Raw genomic sequence first — 18,254 nt, 5'->3', positions numbered from 1 at the left:
TTCATTTAAGCAGGAACATATCCATGACAACATGAATTCGGTTTTTACCAGCATTCAGAAATCAGGATTGGAATACACTTCTTCCGGAAATGAGGAACCGTTAGAAGATGAGGCGTGTGAAACTGTAACCGTTAAAGTGAGGAACTTGAACTCTGAAGTTTCGTGTGACCTTTCCAAAAATGTGTTATTATATAAGGATTTTGTATGGCCGTGCAATTTCACCACTAACCCATTGTGCGAAAGCGGGAGGGACCGAACATCGAAAAATGCCTGAATCTTTAGAAATGTATGCAAACTGATCTTTGCTTTTGTGTGTTCTGATGACGGTGCGGAGTATTTGCACGCTTACGCGCTCCATCGGAACTAGTGCGCCCTATTTGTTTTCAAGTAAACTCTTTCAGTCACTGAAGCTATGATAAATTGTTGATATTTTCCTCGTAAGCTCCTGTATCTCGTAGACATTTTACGGCTATCAATTCGACCTCCTCATATATTGTCATTTGCATAGATTTGATACTTTAGTCAATATTTCGCAGATGAGCGGTAGGAAGAAAGCTCAGAAGAAAAAAGGACGAACTAAAGAGATTGGGGTTGACGACTTCGACGATCTTGTGGAAAATGCCAACGATGATGGGTGTGGTCTGTCAAGAAAGTTTGCGACGGACATTATCAGGTTGTTTGTTTATATCTTTTTCTTCTAATTCTGTTTGGAGTTCTTATTATTGTTAAGGTTAATTAAATGTCATACCAAGCCATTAAGTAAAGTGGCTGCAGAATTTATCGAGGTATGAAGTGAAATGCCGTTTTCTAGTCAAAGTACCTCTTTCTTCATTCCTTTTCAGATTTTCAAAGATCGTTGTTCACTTGTCGTTGGTATGGCTTTGCTTGCAATCTATGACGATTTAGCTTCTACTGATGACATAGCCAGTAAAATCGTTACAGTTTACTTGGTCTACAGGTTCGCTCCATTTTTGCTCACCTACTTTAAACTAGTTCATTTTTGTCATTTCTTAGGGTTCGTGATATTGAAGTTGCTCTTCGGAGAAGAAATCCTGGTGGTATCGACGACATCTTGGGACATCCTTTCATGTCATTCTTCCTGAATCTCGTGAGTTACCCCACAAATATGGTTCCACCTCAGTGTGCTCTGATTGCTGGTTCATATTCATTTAAACTATGAAGAACCGCCAACTTTTTCGGAAAAGATAAGAATGCTGTTGGTCATATCATCTTATCTGATATCTTTGTGTTGCTTGTTTATCACCTGTAGTTTTGTGTGTTGTTATATGTTCCGCATATTCGGGTCAAAACGACCTGAAGATCGGTGTAGTTGCGAAAGCGGGTGCACTCGAAGCGACGAAGTGAAACTTGGAGTTGCGGTCGAGGTGACACCATCGCTAGCTTCACGGCCGCAGCAAGCATTCTCTCTTAAAGGCATCACCCCACGAATCTGAGGTGGTGCAGGTTTCAGGTGGAGTATTCGTATGCGGGATGGGAGACTACGGAGAGGGGGGTGATTCCATCCATTTCTTCCTAACTGCCGTAAAAAAACGGCCCGGAAGATGCGTGCGTGCACAGTACTGGCGCGCTCCAATCGAACTCCTTGTGGAAAATAGTGCGCCGGAACGCTCGAAGCCGTATCTTCTGGGCCGTTTTCTACGGTAATTGGGAAGAAATGGACGGAATCATCCTTCTCCCAGTAATCTACGATCCCATATAAGAATACTCCACCGGCAACCCGTGCAACTCTAGATTCGTGGGGTGATGCCTTTAACCGCTACTCTCCACCGCACCGCTTCTAGCGCAACGGCTTACAGAACTGAGCACTAAGCTTCAGGTTCGGATTTTTGTTTTTATTCGGTTTCCATACAGTTTCTAGTTCATATGCACTCCACTTCAACACAAAGAATTTTAAATAAACATGCAATCGTGTCAGCGATTTTTTTTTCACTTTTTTGATGTCTGGGATTCTCATATTGTCGTTTTAGGAGTCATAAAGGCATGAAGTGGCCAAGCAGGATGTAATTAAAGATCAATTCAAAGCATTGGTTTCCTGAGTTATTGCAATTTGTTTTCGAAAAAGATATGAGCTGTCAGTTTCGGAGTTCTGCCTGTTTTAAGAAATTAGAAGGAAACCGTGATTGAATTCCGAAAATCCTTATTCAAAATGCTTAAAAGACCGCATGAGAAAGGTTTCTTGGATTTTTTGTAGTGTAATTCTCTCCATCATCTGGAAAATGACCATTCTTTTTGATGACCTTCCTTCAAGGACGTTCAAATCTACTATCATGGATATGTATTCCAGCAATATAGCCACTTCTATACTTGATATTACTTCGACGAGATATTTCCCAAAAACCACGTATTCGGCTGGTTAAAGGCATCACCCTACGAATCTTGGGTGGTGCGGGTTTCAGGTGGGTTATGCCTATACAGGGTCGTAGAATGTGGAGAAGAGGGTGATTCCGTCCATTTCTTCCTAATTGCCGTAAGAAACGGCCCGGAAGACGCAGCGCCACCACAAGGCTGGCGCGCACCAATAGAACTCGTTGTAGAAAATAGCGCCAGGAACGCTCAAAGCCGCATTTTCCGGGCGGTTTTTTTTTACGGCGATTAGGAAGAAATGAGCGGCATTCCACACGTTTCTGCAACCTGTGATCTCGTATAGTCTTTGACCATCGGAAATCCATATCACGTCAGATTCGTGGAGTGATGCCTTTAGGCTTTTTTTTTTTTGAAGATTATCGCCCCTTGTTCGGTACCTGAGCCATCACGTTTGTGAACTATGCTGCGAAGCCTACATATACCTTACGTTACAGCCATTGTTTCGTAATTTTGTAAGATCTCGTGTAACTATGTGTTCATTTCCGAGTAAATGACAGAAAACTTTTTGACTGTAATTCGCCGTATGTGTACCCTGCTTAGGAACCCTCGAAATATATGTTTTAAAATCTAACTGAAATTAAAAACTGCTTAGAAAAACCTTGCCCATTCGAGTGTTACAATCATTTTTGTGTCTTGCCCGTCTTTCCATTATTCGCATCTCAATACATCTGTTTTCGGTGGAGTCGGAAGCGGTAGAGGACATTTGTGTGGCGTATCCATTGCCGATCGGCATCGAACGATCCATCGTGCTTCGTATTTTAAACGGAAAAGCCTCAGAGTTTGCCAGCTTGACTGCCACAGATCTACTAGCCGGGGGAGCACTTAATGATGTTTGTTCATTTCATATTTCGTTTTTCCTTCATTTCTAGGATTATTCTGTTATCTAGGCAAACCTCGGTTTCACCGAAGCTGAGCAGTATTATGTCAAACAGACAGCACGTTGGCCAGAACATCTAGACATGGTGACCATTCCTGCCATTCTCCCATTTCCTGATCCTGAGGATAATAGTCTTCACGAGTATGTTTCACTATGATTACAACGTTTGTTAGCACTAGTTCACATTTACAGCTTGACGCAGGATGCTTTGCTCATGTCTCTCATGCAGCGGATTTCTTGTGAGCCATTGAAGCAGCTCCCTTTCAAAACCACACCGCTTATGCCGCCGCTATATCCTATTCAGCCCATTGAGGTGAAAATTTTCACTTTTTTTCCTTGTATTCGTTCCATTTTTAACTCCATTTTTTTCCCCAGGAAATCTAGAAGAAATTGTATCCTCAATTGAAAGTGTTCTTCCTTATTTTTTTTTTGAATGACCCGAATCGATGACTGCTGGTGTTTCCGTTTTTTTATCTTTAAATGTATTCTTGAAGTTACTATACACTGCAATGTCGCCCATCGTATTCTTAGCTAGTACATTTCTCTTGGCTCTCGTCACAACCATAGTTTTGGACCATATTTTTTGTTTATTTCTCTTGTAATATTTTTAAAGCAGTTTTTACAGCTCGGATGCGATGATTTTGACGAACTACGGAATCGAGTAGCCGACACAAATCCTCCTACACCCGGTACCTCGAAGGAAAAAACAAAATTTCAAAACCGTAAGTATTTCAGTTGTTGTTGATTGCTTTTTTGCACATAGCATTCATCCTTTCAATTCGGCTCAACTTGAGGTGATTTCTTTCTTCATTGTGGTTTAACTTTTTTGTTTCCCAGTTTGTGATTCACTTTTTAGATAATCTGCAAGCACCCATTTCCGCTGTCCCCAATTCTTCGCAGGAGCTCACTGAGGAGCAAATGGCAGAATTTACGAAACGGCTGCTTGATGGAAAGTCGTTAACGTGAGTAGTCCTCCCTAATTTTATGACAACGGATTGTATTGACCAGACAAGCTCTGTCTCTTTATGTTCGTTTCTTCGTAGACCAGTGTTCAGCGTCCATCCCCGTAATTGAAGCGCTGAGTAAGAAAGATGGAAGCAATTTTTTTTAGAAAGTACTGTATGTTAATCTGCATTCTCTTTTTTGCGTTTTTCAGTCAAAATTTTAGCGCCTCGGTTCAAAAACGTCACGGAAACCTAAAAGAAACTAGAAACTGTTTCACCTAACAGTTCTCTTCCGTGCATATTGGAACGATTTAGCTCTTGCTCTCAAATGAGAACTCGCGCTAGTACATGGAGAAAAACAAACTTACGTGGTTGATCTTTTTAGTACAGAATATTCTGAACACTCTTTCTTATTCTCTGTGCTCATCAATCCATTAACGCCAGTTACATAGTTTTGAACCGCAACTGGGATCTTGCTGGGCCCTTCATCTCAGAGGACTAATGTGGTTCCTGCAGGCAGTCCGAAACCAAACAAATGCTGAAGTCCCTTGAACGCGCCGATGCCAACAACAAATTTGTGAATCAGTTCGTTCAGATGAGTGATGCAGATCTATCGCGCTTGATCGATTTGAACGTGAAAGTTTGTTGCCTTCTCATAATGATAGATTAGCTTTTCCTTGTTATAACAACCAACAGGAGACTGATGTGTGCATGTTATAGATAGCTATAGAGGTAATCGACTTATGTGTGTCCGCTGATCAGGCGTTAGCAAACAGGTGGATTTGCAATTTCACTAACGTACCTTTTTATTTGCAGCAGTTATATATATATATAATATAATATATATACATATACATATGCACATGAAATGAAGGTCACACTTCAGAGTTATGCGAATAGTACAGGGGATGGATGTTACTGTCCAATGTATGGAGGTGGTCACTCGTCTTTATCAGGTTGGGATCTCATATATCTGTGTTGTTAACTCTATTTTCATGTCCTTATTGCTTCTTCAGTATCGATCCGAACTTTCTCGGGAGCCTCTGAACGATTATGTTCGTTATTGCGTTCGGTACTGCCTGGACGCAATACCGTCGTCCAACCTCAATAGAGTAGTGCGCTTGGTTGCGATAACCTTAAAAAATCTGCTAAAGAGCGGCAGCATATCGGCATCGGTATGTTTTTGGTTATTCTGCTTGATCTGATTTCCGTGCAAAGTTGTTCTGGACGTTTTTTTAAATTTCCATTCATATATTTTTTAGCATATGCATACCTGTTCAGTTTCAATTTCTTCTCTTCTACTGTCGTAGACCACGCATTTTCTGGCTTCCCATACGTGTATTAAATTTTCCCCCTCAATGCTTGGCTCGTTTATGTTTTGCATGATTTTCAAAGGGAAGCTTCTCTAAAATCTAGTGACACATATTTCTCGAATCAACGTTTCCATCTCTTTCTTTATTTGTGTTCCGGTTTTTTTCCCATTGTGATCTTTACCTTGGTTCCATACTAAAAATGAGAGTGCGCTTAAAGAGCAAGTATTTTATAAAGAAAAACGATCCTGCTTTGAGATTGACTCTGTAATTAATTATTCAAAAATGTTATTTTGAACTATATTAACTACACTCGATTACAAGCTATGAGTTACATTATGTTTTTATAATCTTTGTAGTTACTTTTAATGTCCAAGAAACCCGTTATCATTCCATTGCATTGTATTTTTAGGTTTGTATTCATTGCATTGTATTCTTAGGTTTGTATTCATTCTTTCTTTTTATATTGTTCCTACCCTTATTTGCATTTTGCCAGTGACGCTTTATCTCTTCAGGAGTTATCACTGGAACTGCGCGAGTTTGGTGTGAGGTTTTGCCAACATCCAGACACAACCTTCTTGTTCAATACTGTTGGTCTAGCTCAGCTCAGGGATGCTCGTGAGACAGTAGCAAAGTGAGCATTGACTGTAGAGAACTTTATTAAGTGCCTACATAATTTTCTAATCTGTGTTTCATACCTCCCATGAATTTGAAGCACTTGGAAGGGGAAGTCAGATGTGTTATGTTGCTCACCTCGAAGCTTTTTTTGTATTTGTTAGGATGTAAAGTTATTTTTTGTTTAAAGTAGCACATTTATTTTCCTTGTTGTTTTTGCGTTACCCATTGCTTAGTAATTAGCTTGGGAATCATCGAAAATGTGTCAAATACTTATTCTACGACGGGTACTGGAAGTAGCTTGTATTCGGGATTGATTTCTGTCATATTTTCTCACATAGCCTTTCACCGAGTTTATCAGCACTTCGGTATTGCTCATAATACATCTTTTCAGTAATCTTAGATGTGTTATTCAAACGTGATTTGTTTACTTGTAATTTTAGTGCCTGAAATAAATGATAACATTTCTTTCTCTCTTCATTGTTGGGTGATTGGGTACTCACGCTGCTGTGTCCACATCATATTTTTCTTTTTTTAGAATCTCGCTCAGATTTAACTCTACTGCTTCCTTTAAGAACGCTAAAGGTTAGTACTTTTGACGAGGTTGCTGTCGAAAGCACTGCAACTGACCTGCCCGTAAGTCTCGAATTTCATACTGGACTAGATTTTTTAAAATAGTGTCCTAAGCCTGACCTTTTAGCATTAAAGAAAAACGCATATGTGAATTTCATGCGTTCGCTGTATCCAGGTTACTTCTGTATTTTTACGCAACAGTGGAAGAAATGAAGGAAGTCTGTATAGCCTTTTTTGCTCTGAAAAACGTAGTGATATTTATAATACTGTAGTCACAAAGGTTATTTGTCTATAATAGTATTCTCTTATCTATGCTCCTTCCAGAGAGCAATTTTCAGTAAGATTTCTCAAGAAAAAGTGCTTAGAACCATTCTTAGGTTCGCACTTCACAGTGAAGAACTGCGCTTGAAAAGAGCTGTAATCCATTAGGAATCTACGTATCTCGACACCGAATGTGTTCAACCGCCTGCGCAAAACACCCAATTGCGGCAGTTCGCTGATTGTTCTTTCATATTTCGTTTTTCCTTTTTCGTTTGGTACTCTTTCGAATAGGGTGACTTTCAGTCTCGGATACAATTGTTTCCAGAGGACCTTTGCCTTTTAATCACCGGAAGGTAGAGAAAGTATATGATCATCGATCAAATGATTATCATTGGCTAACATTTTCTGTGCTTCTCTTTCGCGGAGATTGACGTATTCTAAACATTGTGTGGTTTTTTTTTAGTAGAGACAATTAGTGTTTCATTTTAGGTAGGCCCTATGGCTGCAGCGGGCACATTACCATCTTCGGGTAATCTATTCCTCGACTATATTTGTACGTTGAGCAATGACGACAGATCATTTTTGTATGCGCAGCCAGCTTGCGGTAATTTATTTGTTAGCTTAATTTTTTTCTGACTTTCGACTTCTGACTAAATGATTTAGATCTTTTTATAGCTCTCTTCGTGTTTCGTATGTTGCCAAGTGTCTCCCAACAGATAGTAATTAAGATGATTTGGAATCCTAGGTGTGTGAGTTCTGTCAAGTTTGTTGGGAATCCTGTCCGCTTGGTTGCTAGCTGGATTCACCACTTATATGATATAGCTATTGTTTAAAAATCTTCTGGAAAAGAACATTATGCGAGGACGTTGACACTTTTGTGTGTTAACTTTAACTTGTGTGTTTACGTTTTTAACTCAACGTTTGTAGGCTGTTAGGCTACCTTTCCAACATGGTTCCAATTACATGGAAAATTCAACAAACGAAATAATTTATGGTTCCGAAATCAGTGGCAATTTGGTGGCACATATTTTATAATTAATTTTCTAAATTCAAGCAATAGTTTGTAATTCTAGAGTTCAAGTATATCGGCTGTTTTTGTTGCTATTGTCAAAATTTGTGGCCAAAAAAACCCGGCGAAATCATTTCAACAGTGACTTACCAATAGTGAAAATGTGTAGTAGGTCAGGCGCAACAATACACTGTACATAACCAAAACTTTTACTGGCAGTTGAGACAGATATAAAAACAAAGCTCAGTGAAAAATCATTTCCAAGGGGAACCCTTTAGTATTTAGTGCACATTAGATATCGGTCTCTGAAACTACCGCAGGATTAGTGCGAAACCGTAGCCATCAATCCCATACGAACAAGAAAACTTGAACTTGTAAGCTCTGAGCTCGTGTTGTCGTTTGTTCGATTCTTTAAATTTTATTCAGACAAGAAATAGAAAAAAAAAATTGAAAATGAGGATTTTTATGGAATACCTAGATTTTAATCTTGGAACCTTCAGAAAAAAATGACCCGTTTTTGTTACGTTGTTCAAGCACGTAACTTCGATAAAGGACCACAGTGAGTCCATTCATAGATTATTTCGGATACTTGAGAAAGGTATCACATTTAATTCTCTCTAGTGATCCAATAAAAGGCGTGAAATCTTGGGTGCACCTTGGCCCTAACGATGCTATTACGGGTAGTAAGAGTTTGTTTAAGTTGCATTAATTGGGTTTGGGAGCGTTAGACAATGGCGGAATTTTTTTGGTTGTTCTGTTACATAACAGGTTGCATTGTAGAGGGTACGGGTGCAACCAAGGTTTCACATGCCCTTTTTTCTTAAGTGCTACGTGGAATTGGGCGAGATTGCGTTCATAGTCGTGAACTACACCTCACCTCTGTTTACTTATGGAGAGATTCCAGCACCACCAGTCTCGTGGTACGCTACCTTAAAAAGAGTATTCAGCTGAATAATTGACTCGATAACGTCGTCATATGCATTTTATATTAGGTTGATGCAAAAGAAATGCAGGTTTTTCTACCTAAAATCTAAATTAATATAACTCAGATCTAACAAAATTTATTTAATCAAAGTAATCTCCATTACAATTAACGCACTTTTGCCAACGAGAAACGAACTTCTTAATGCCAATGTCATGAAAGTCTGGGGTTCTGGAAGCGATAAACTCATCGAAGGCAGCTTCTGCATCGTCTTGGTTTCTGAAGTGTTTCTCCCGCAAGAAGTTATCAAGGTGCTTGAAAAAGTGAAAGTCAGTAGGCGAAAGGTCTGGCGAGTGTGGTGGATGATTCAGAGTTCCATAGTTCAACTCATGCAGCTTTTGCCGTGTGATCAATTAGACGTGAGGTCTAGCGTTGTCATGAAGTAGGATTGCTCGTTTTCTATTGATCAATGCCGGGCATAAACCCGAGTTCAGAAAGGTTCAGAAAAGTTATCAAGTACTGGTGGACGGCTGCTATGTAGTTCTTCTTCGAGGCTGGTGTTGCCGGCACGAAACTTTTTGAACCAACGTTGTACTGTGCATTCGTTGATACTTCCCTGGCCCCATACTTCGTTGATACTTCGAGCGGTTTGAGCGGCAGTCCGGCCCAGTTTGAGCTCGTAGAAGTAAATTTGACGGAAGTTGCGATTAGACATCTGAAAATAAAAGCCAAATTATTTTTATAATAAGCGGCTTGAATTAAATTCTATATATATATATATATTTAGAAAATTCATATAATAAGCTTTCCAACAATGTATAATACCTCGTAAAAAAAAGCCTTAGTTTATCAAAAAAAAAAAACCTGCATTTCTTTTGCACCAACCTAATACTTCTTTGTCTGTATGACCTATCTTTACATAGCTTTTTATACAAATAGCAGTTTAAATTTAAGAATAAAATAGTGACTGAAAACAAACATTTATTCGGGTGAAAACGATATGAAGTATGGTGCAGTCGCGTAAGCGGATGCGCTCGAGGCGGGGCGGTCGAGATAGCGGCTGGAATCGAGGTGGGCCGTGGCGAATTGCAGTAGTGAACGGTGGAAAGAGTCCCCACTCGATCCTAGCCGCTACGCCCGACCGCGTCGCTTCGAGCGCAACTCCTTACGCAACTGTACTGTGATTTCAGGTCGTTTTGACTCCACTATACTTCTACTGGAGGCTTATCAGTTGAATGACCTGAGTTGTACGTTGCTTCAGGACTCTTTCCATTTTGCAGTACCAGTGGATCGTTCAGTCTTTCCAACGCAGAGTTGGAATCATCTCATAAATTGCTGATTAAACTGGGAATCGTTGGAGGCAGCGGCAATTTGCACGTGCGTTCAGATGTTCGTCCGAAATGGGATTGACAGCATCATTTTGGAATTTTCCTTTGTAGCCTTCATTTCGTCAGTCATATCTCCGCTCTATTATGCTAGGGACACAGAAATGTGCAAAAATCAAACCTGTTGAGGTGGACAGTAAACGAAAACAAAATGAAAAAGAGCTTGGAAAGAAAGCTGGCGAACGATGGGAATGTATACTAAGGTAGGAGTTACTAAAGTTCCATTCTATTATCTATCAGTCATAATATACATCGGGTAATGTTTTCTTTTAGGTACTTAGCTTTACCGTCTGACAAGAATATGAATTCCGTATCATCGACTACACGGGAGTTGTTCTCAGCTGCCGGTTTTACGAGTGACAGCGATGGATCTTTGGAACTTGAAATAACCTCTGCTGGATTCCAGTTTCTGTTGCTTAGTCCTGTCCAACAACTATGGACGTACATGATTGGTGAACTACAGCAAGCGAGGTCCTCGGCGGAGGAACTTTAATTCTGAAACTTGCAGAGTATCTCAAACTGGAAAATTCAAAAGGAAGAGATATCAGACCAATAATTGATCTTCTAATTAGAGTGATTTTATGTGTCGTGATAGGTATGCTTTTAGTTTTTCCGTGCTTGTTTGACCATTGTTGTGCAGAATCTCATCCAAAGTTTTCAAATATATTTAGGTGGTGACTTCTCTAACACAGCCTTTGAGATCAACACTGGCTGGACGGAAGAGCAAACCACCTTAGTCATGCACATGCGAGAACTTGGATTGATTTTTATTAGGAAGAGGAAAGATGGGTGAGTCGAACATGTTTTCTTTTTGCATTTATGGTCTTTTACGTTGACGAAAACCTAATTCTTCGCTTTTCCTGTTGTTTCTCCTTTCGTTATCAGATATATTTCACGTACGCCAACGTGAATCACAGTAGGAATTTAATTTAATATTAAGCCATTTCTTATGCAAAATTGATTGTTTGTTCTTGTTCAACATTGAGGATTACTTTTCTCACCGTGTTTTTGAGTTTTATTTTTATTTGTTGTTTATTAGTGCGGGAAATTCAGTGGTTCTCTTTATTCACTGCACCGAGTGAAAGTAGGAAGGTGACCATCCGCAATCTAGTACTAGCAAAAGAAATGTTCTTTTTTTAGCAGTGATATTTCACAATATACACTATTTCTATTCGCTTTTAAGAAGGTTATAGCGTACCACCGCGAAGGTAACATAACAGGTAGTATAACACAGTAACATTGTATTTCAGACACGGTTACTAATTTGAGAAAGTGAGTGAGCCTAAAGAAATACTTGAAGTAGAAAAAAACTTCTTAGATTAGAGATTACTTTAGAAAGTACGGAAGTTTCTTCGCATATGTGAAATATGTGATCAGTGTATGCGAAGAAAACCATTGTCTATTCGCTTCTACCATAAAACAAAAATGAGTCAGTAATATCGCCTAAATACCTGAAGGCTCTTTATGCGACAAACCAATATCCGCAATCAAATATCCATACTCCCTCTACTCAACACCGCTCACTACAGCAGTGTTGAACATGTCGAAAGAGGACTATCCTCGTACCAATGAAGCATAATCAGTCGTTCGCGGTAGCGGGTACTGGTCACGTCACCCAACGCCTGCTGATGTTGCGACCCCCGACTTGACCCATGACATTGTTTCCACTCGTGGAAGGTACATAGTAGGACGTCGATCCATTTACACTGTAACGGTGGTACAACAGAGGAAGCTCTTTTATACAGCTTTAGCTAGAACGACCTAACTTTTATCCGAGGTCACAAGAAGGAAGGCTTTCAAACGTCAATCTTTTTCAAAGTATAAAAAGTAACTAGCGAAACCAGTAGCAGGGTAGTTCTTGACAACGGGTTCGAATATTATTTAACACCTTTATTAGATACTTTATCAGGCGTTCAAAGCACCAGAAACAAGTCGTCTTGTATCTTTATTATTAGTGAGTGAATATTTCTTTTACACTCGCAGCGGTAGAGCCCACCATTGATTTGGGTTGTACTTCTCCAGCGAGGTGGTCGTGTTTCGCCAGTCCTGGGACTGGTGCTTGTCAGAAAGAGGGACATCTAACAGTGAGTCGTCGTAAGACGTCACTATAGGTTTTTCAACTTGTCGTCGACTGCTGCATTCTGTTTCTGATTGCGATCGTCCGGCACGCCGTATTCGCTCTATTGGTGATGTTGGAATGGCGGTCCTTGCTTTGCTGGGAAGCTCCTCGATGAGGGGCAGTGTCTTTGTTGGAATCTGCAGCTGAAATTCAATTGGTTTAAACATTAGATATCCAGTGCACTGAAGTTGTGAACGATTTTTTTCTATACTGTTCGATAATGTGAGCAATCATGTAAAAGATTTATAAGTACTTCGCCTTGTTTCTTTTTGGAAAATTCCTTTCAAGAGGAAAAAATCAGGCAAAAAGGCGTATTCGTTTGTTCAGTAGATATTGATTCTGTTTTTCCATTGCTCCTTTCTTTTTTATGTTTTCACATACCGCGACTTTTTATTTCGATAATTATGAGGAAAATATTGAACTAGCACTTCAGTTTGGGTCGTGTTTCAAGTGCCCATAAATTTACAAATTACCTTATGTGCCTGTTTCCTGCACTATTTACGTCCCAAAATTGTGAATCGTAGCCGATGTTCATATTTTTGACACAACTCAGCATTACCCTTTATTATGAAAGCTAACGTGGCATTATTGCCACTTTTTTTCGTGTGTCACTTGCGAAATGCTATTATCTGTTACGCTTCTTTTAATTGTCCCATTTCTCTTCTGAGTGCCAGTGTTTCAGTTAGTTATTTGCATTTACCACAACAATCACCCAGCACCAGACTAAAGTTATTCTTCACTGGTACTGGGAGTGACAGTCAAAATTGCCCATTGCGATTTCATACGCTCGTTGTCATCATTCACTTACTTCTTTTACTTGAGTCAGAGTAGGGCTTCGTTTTTGGCTGGGTCTTAGCGATTTTCTTGAGGCTATACCACGCATCTTTGCTTCAAGTCGTGAACGCAAAGTCGATACCGAGTGGTAACCACAGCGAACAGATTTTCTAAAAATTTAGTCTGAATTTCGTTTGTTCCGAGCCACATAAAATATACTTACGCCGACTCTGTTTTGCTTGCATCCTCATCAGTCAACTCGGTGATCAAACCACTGTTGGAGGAGTCTGACACACATTTTTGAGCTGACTCTGTAGATTTTTTGGTCTCTCGGTGAAGCCATTGGTAAGAAGAGTCACACACAGTTGGGTCAAATGTTTCCCATTGGGAATTATCATCTGAGGTAATGATAATATGAGGCTTCTTTTTGGTCTGAGAATTTTTTCGCTGAGGGGCTTCGATAACTGTAACAGGTTCACTCTCTTCCGGCATGTCCACAGTAACTTCGCTGTTGGTTTCCATAGCCTGGTTAAGACCTTCAGCAGTTACACATGTGTTAATGCTTGTTCTTGACCCTTGAACAGTCGGTGACCTCGACGTGGAGAGCTCTGAAAATGAATTAGAAATGCGTGTTCACTGATTAGAACAACGACATCCTCTCATTTTTAGACTTCGTGTTTGCTGAAAAAGATTCCTCCTGGTGATGTACTGGTAAATAAAGGTTTAAGCAATAGTTTTTTTTTTCAAAAACAACACAGGGGAAGAAGGGTGGAGTGAATGGTGAGTGAAAAAAACGAGTGATGATTTTGGTTGCTTGTATGTAGAGAAAACTTTTTTTTTTGACAAATTCCTAGCGTACGCGACAAAAATAGTTCATTATTACTGGATTGCTGCATTTAATGAACGACGATATCACGCACTAAAATGAAACAAGTAGCAATTTTCTGCTTGATTTTGGCGCGGAGAGGATCTGCTAAAGGGGCTTCCACGGGTCCGGGACACACACCAACAAATTGAATTGAGATCATTTAGACACTCCACACCCATTTGCTTCGAAAACATCTCTGTCGGTATTAAACGTGAACAGGGCTGCTATGGTTGTCTCACATTCAAGCTAGTTCCTCATGTAGACTTTACCAGCTGACAAAGCAAACTGACTTTCTTCTTCTGGAATAGTCGAGATCTCGGCCTCCTTCATTTGTGTATTTTCTACTTTTTTATTATTCATCGGTGGTTTACGATGGACTCCAATGAAATGTAGTCGACTGCGGAGTATACCATCATGGGCGGATGCAACAGCATTTCGCCACGGCGGTATTTCCTCGTTGAACATGATCATTGACACTGAGCCGTATTTGAACTTTAGCTTAAGCGTACAGCGGCGCTGAAAACAATTCATTCTGCTTATTGTTCTAACTACTATTATTTACTATTTTATTTCTGTTTCTTCAATTACTTGAATAAAATTGTTGCCTATTATGTATTATAATGATAGACTAATACGTATCATAGTCTTAAGGATTTGAAACAATGAATCAGGAAAGTGGTATCTTGCGAGCCAGTGGGTTACCTCTCAGACTGGCGCTGCGCCTTTTAGTTGCTGACATCAACGTTGCTGACTTTTTTGTAGGTATTGATTGCAGCGAGGCATTCATCATCTCCTCTTCAAATTGAAAAGTGCTTAAGTGTTTAGTTTATGTCAGTACCTCAGGGATCCTCATGCAATGATTTGCAGGGGTACGCGCAGTGTTTTTATCTTTCGATTCACGCTCCGTATTAGTTCATCGACTTCGAAAGGATGAAAAGAATGAAAGCAATCGTTTCTGTTTCTCTGTGATGGCAGGCAAAATGAATGAACTGAGTATGTTAGTAGTAAAAGTAGTAGTAAAAGTATATAGTAAAAAGTTAGTAGTTAGTATATAGTAAAAAGATATTTTTAATGGTTCTTTTTCGCTGCCATGCCACTCTCACCTACGAGTTCTTTGTTAAATTTATTAGAATTTATGTATCTGTATCTGGCACAGATCACAACACTAAATGGGATTTAAACACGTTGAGTATACCGATTGTTCTCACAAATTTATGCAGAATGAAAGGAGAGTTGAAGTGTGTTAATTGAATATTGATGTTATCTAATCATCTATTATTTGGCTGTTACTTCACAACCTATTCTTTTATAATTTCGCATCAGTTGAATCGGTTTAAGTGTCAGCTTGAAAACTTCTCGACTTTGCCTGATCTCTCAAACGTAGTGATTACCCTGCCGTGATCTGATTTCTCTCTTTATACACTCTGATCGTGGTGAAAATGGCTTAGACTCGCTAAACTTACGTAAGACTGTCGTTTTGTGCGGAAGTGATCGGTCTTTGTTGTCATTATCCTGGCGTCCTTCACGTCCACAACATAGCCTAAGAAATTTCTCTCCAGGTAGTTAAAACGATCATCAATTACGAATTTCATCACCTTTGTCCTCTTTATTATAGATTATGAGAAGACCAGTGCGAGTCAGCGTAAGCAGACGCGGTTCAAGATTTGTCATTTTGTCGAATAGCAAACCCTAAAATCATATTTGTTCCGTAAGGTTCTTTGAAGTGCACAGTCCGTACCTTTGATTTTGTCATGCACAGCACGTATCCCCTAGCGGCAACATCGCTGTCCTTCACGCGCCAAGCGCGAGCAGGTGGAAGGGTGACTGTCTGCAGTTGGTTCTTTAGGTCAAGCAGCAATTAAATAAAACATACGACACCTTCTTGAAGCTTCTGCTTATGTAGAACACCTCGCTTCGAGAACTGCGACCTTTAAGTTGCATAGCGCAATGTGTTGTTAGTAGTTGATCAGTAGATTAGTGGCGACACGTAGACAGCTAACCGAACGTGCCCGTGTAGGACAACTTAATACACAACACCACCCTACAAAGTCGTACTTGAATCAATTATCGTCTTATCAGCAATGGATTTGATATTACAAGTTTAGATTGGATAGCTCCGGAGTGGTCACGTTTCGATACTGTTGGAGCATTCATAAGATGTTTTGACTGGTTGCTGATTAGTTTGATTCAAGTAAATTTGCCGAAGTGATGAAGATTTCTTCATTACATCTTAAAACATCTCTACTCGAAGTAATACAGCTGAAAAACCCATAGTTTCGGGCAAGTTATAGACTGCTTTCAAGTGAACTTACTTTTTCTGGAAGATAAGATTGTGTCGTTGAACCTTGATCGCGCTTATATTTTAGGGTGTTTTTCCTCACTCCTCTTATCCTCAACCTTTGCACGGGTACGAATGACGATGAAAATGCTGCATGCGTTCGAAGATTGGACGAGCGACGCAGTGGGAACATCATTGTTGAAACGAACTTTCGTCTTTACGCATACACGAACTCGAGTCTTCAACTTGCTATTCTCTCCACTTTCACTGAGATGACCTACAGGTTCAATGACATGTCTGTTGGTGTGTTGACAAGAGAATCAGTGAGAAGGGCACTACAGGTGCATTTCAGTGCATTTTTTTAAAATTTGCAATTATGGTTGTTTTTCACAGTAACTAGTTTTGATTCGTGCGAAGATTCATCTTAAAACGCTTTATCTTTCAATGATTTCACAATGCTGCCTCATTGTTTAGGTTGGTATAACTGCCTCTCAGATAATTTCCTTTCTGAGATCGAACGCCCACAAGCAGTGTCTTGCGACTGGTGGTCCACTAAACTGCCTCCCAGTTACGGTATGCTCCTGTACTTGTTGTTTATTCTGTATGTTTTTGAACATGCTTTCGCAACAGTGATATTAAGTGGAAATAGATAAAATAAAGTGTACAACGTTGATCAGTCCCTTTAGCGATGCCCCAACGCGTTCGACTTCAGAATAGTTTAAGGTTTTTGAGTGCACGCGCAGCATTACAATGACTTGTGGGGCCAGCCGATGTGTCATGTCAGTTGTGTTATCCTCTCAGACAAGTCTGGTAATTTATCGATCAATTTATTATCGGTCCCAGTGAGATGAAAGATTCGGTTGACATTAGGGCGTCTTCGAAACAACGATCGCACAGACCCAGCTGAGCCTCTTACTGACTGCGCTTCCCTGTCCCGATACTGATATTTTGAAATGTTATGGATATTGACATTGTGAGACAATCTCTATATCTTTAAAATCTTCGGAATCATTTCATATTTGTCTAGTCCAGTCAAGCACTAAATACAATACCTCATCGATTTCGTCTTTATTGAGAAAAGTCGAGGTTTAAGGTTGCCGACCAAATCCGATTGTGGGAAGATGAGAGAAAACGACTGAACTTCATGGAAGCGACCCTTTACTCAGCATTTGAAGGAGATTCCGAATTTATTGGTATGTTTCTCTATACGTGAATAACATCGTATCCATTGTTTCCCTTTTTCTGTTGGTCTCCTAATTTTTAAATTCTTTATAGGTGTTCGTGATTTTTCTTTACGAGAAGGCATTCTTTTGTGGGCGGACAACGATAAGAAGCTAATAATAGTGTCTGATGAAGGTCACGAAAAAGTTCGAGCTTGGTGGAAAGCTAATAAAGCTTCCATGTGATTTGTGATCTCGAGAATACTTGTTTTACCCTCACTACGTTAATTCTTCAACTAAAGGTGATTCTGCACATAAATTGTCGTAGTGAAGGTTTCTTTGTTGATTATTGCATGTTATTTCCATCCATGTTGTTTATAGATTGTTATTAATTTTGATTATGATGTCTGATTTTTTTTTTGACTGAAGCTTTCCTGCAATAAAATTGACCTCTTTGTAATTCACTAATGTTAGGGAATAGACCTGAAGTGAGTTTTTCATGCATGAAGTCTATTACATCCAACGATCCACCTCTTGCATCTTGTGATCCTTCAATTCTGTGCATCCGCTGATCTGTCAATATGAGTGTGCGTGCAGGGTTTTAGTCCTGCTGCTTGCCTTATCTCCAAATTCCGCCTTAGTGGCGGCTTGCGTGTCCAACCGGAAACACGTCTGCGGCGAATTAAGGAAGCCAGTGCGGCTGCCACGCGCTACTAGACCAATGAAGCGCGTCAGCTCGGCAAAATACGGTTTTTCTGCCGTTTGGCACCGCAG

General features: G+C 39.9%; 3 protein-coding genes across 4 annotated transcripts; 2 read left to right on the top strand and 1 right to left on the bottom strand.

Annotated features, from left to right (window-relative positions):
- Positions 1-31: 31 nt before the first annotated feature.
- Positions 32-11,860, top strand: RB195_002479 (uncharacterized protein; the record flags this gene model as incomplete). Of its 2 annotated transcripts, XM_064199756.1 has the most annotated exons (25): positions 32-136; positions 537-673; positions 731-785; positions 843-958; positions 1,015-1,108; positions 3,069-3,215; positions 3,273-3,403; positions 3,455-3,575; positions 3,888-3,984; positions 4,119-4,224; positions 4,723-4,846; positions 4,927-4,982; positions 5,093-5,162; positions 5,223-5,381; positions 6,032-6,150; positions 6,707-6,767; positions 7,455-7,569; positions 7,641-7,710; positions 10,177-10,273; positions 10,336-10,484; positions 10,555-10,733; positions 10,790-10,876; positions 10,953-11,070; positions 11,422-11,501; positions 11,739-11,860. In XM_064199756.1, 25 exons carry the CDS (start codon positions 32-34, stop codon positions 11,858-11,860), a joined length of 2,715 nt encoding a protein of 904 aa, XP_064055637.1. The 2 variants fall into 2 exon arrangements, with proteins under 2 accessions (XP_064055637.1, XP_064055638.1); XM_064199757.1 differs by lacking the exons at positions 11,422-11,501; positions 11,739-11,860 and adding an exon at positions 6,232-6,246 and having other exon boundaries at positions 10,953-11,074.
- Positions 11,861-12,252: 392 nt separating this feature from the next.
- On the bottom strand, positions 12,253-15,983 carry RB195_002478 (uncharacterized protein; the record flags this gene model as incomplete). Its single annotated transcript, XM_064199755.1, has 8 exons — positions 12,253-12,543; positions 13,209-13,344; positions 13,398-13,782; positions 14,333-14,558; positions 15,506-15,582; positions 15,638-15,731; positions 15,781-15,870; positions 15,921-15,983. 8 exons carry the CDS (start codon positions 15,981-15,983, stop codon positions 12,253-12,255), a joined length of 1,362 nt encoding a protein of 453 aa, XP_064055636.1.
- A 609-nt stretch (positions 15,984-16,592) lies between these two features.
- RB195_002477 (uncharacterized protein) lies at positions 16,593-17,726 on the top strand (the record flags this gene model as incomplete). The annotated part of the gene is made up of 4 exons (XM_064199754.1): positions 16,593-16,661; positions 16,795-16,893; positions 17,414-17,513; positions 17,596-17,726. The coding sequence occupies 4 exons, from the start codon at positions 16,593-16,595 to the stop codon at positions 17,724-17,726; spliced, it is 399 nt and encodes a 132-aa protein (XP_064055635.1).
- Positions 17,727-18,254: the final 528 nt, after the last annotated feature.

Source organism: Necator americanus, chromosome IV, assembly GCF_031761385.1.
Source record: "Necator americanus strain Aroian chromosome IV, whole genome shotgun sequence".
Classification (NCBI taxonomy): domain Eukaryota; kingdom Metazoa; phylum Nematoda; class Chromadorea; order Rhabditida; family Ancylostomatidae; genus Necator; species Necator americanus.
This window is presented reverse-complemented; position numbering and strand designations above follow the sequence as displayed.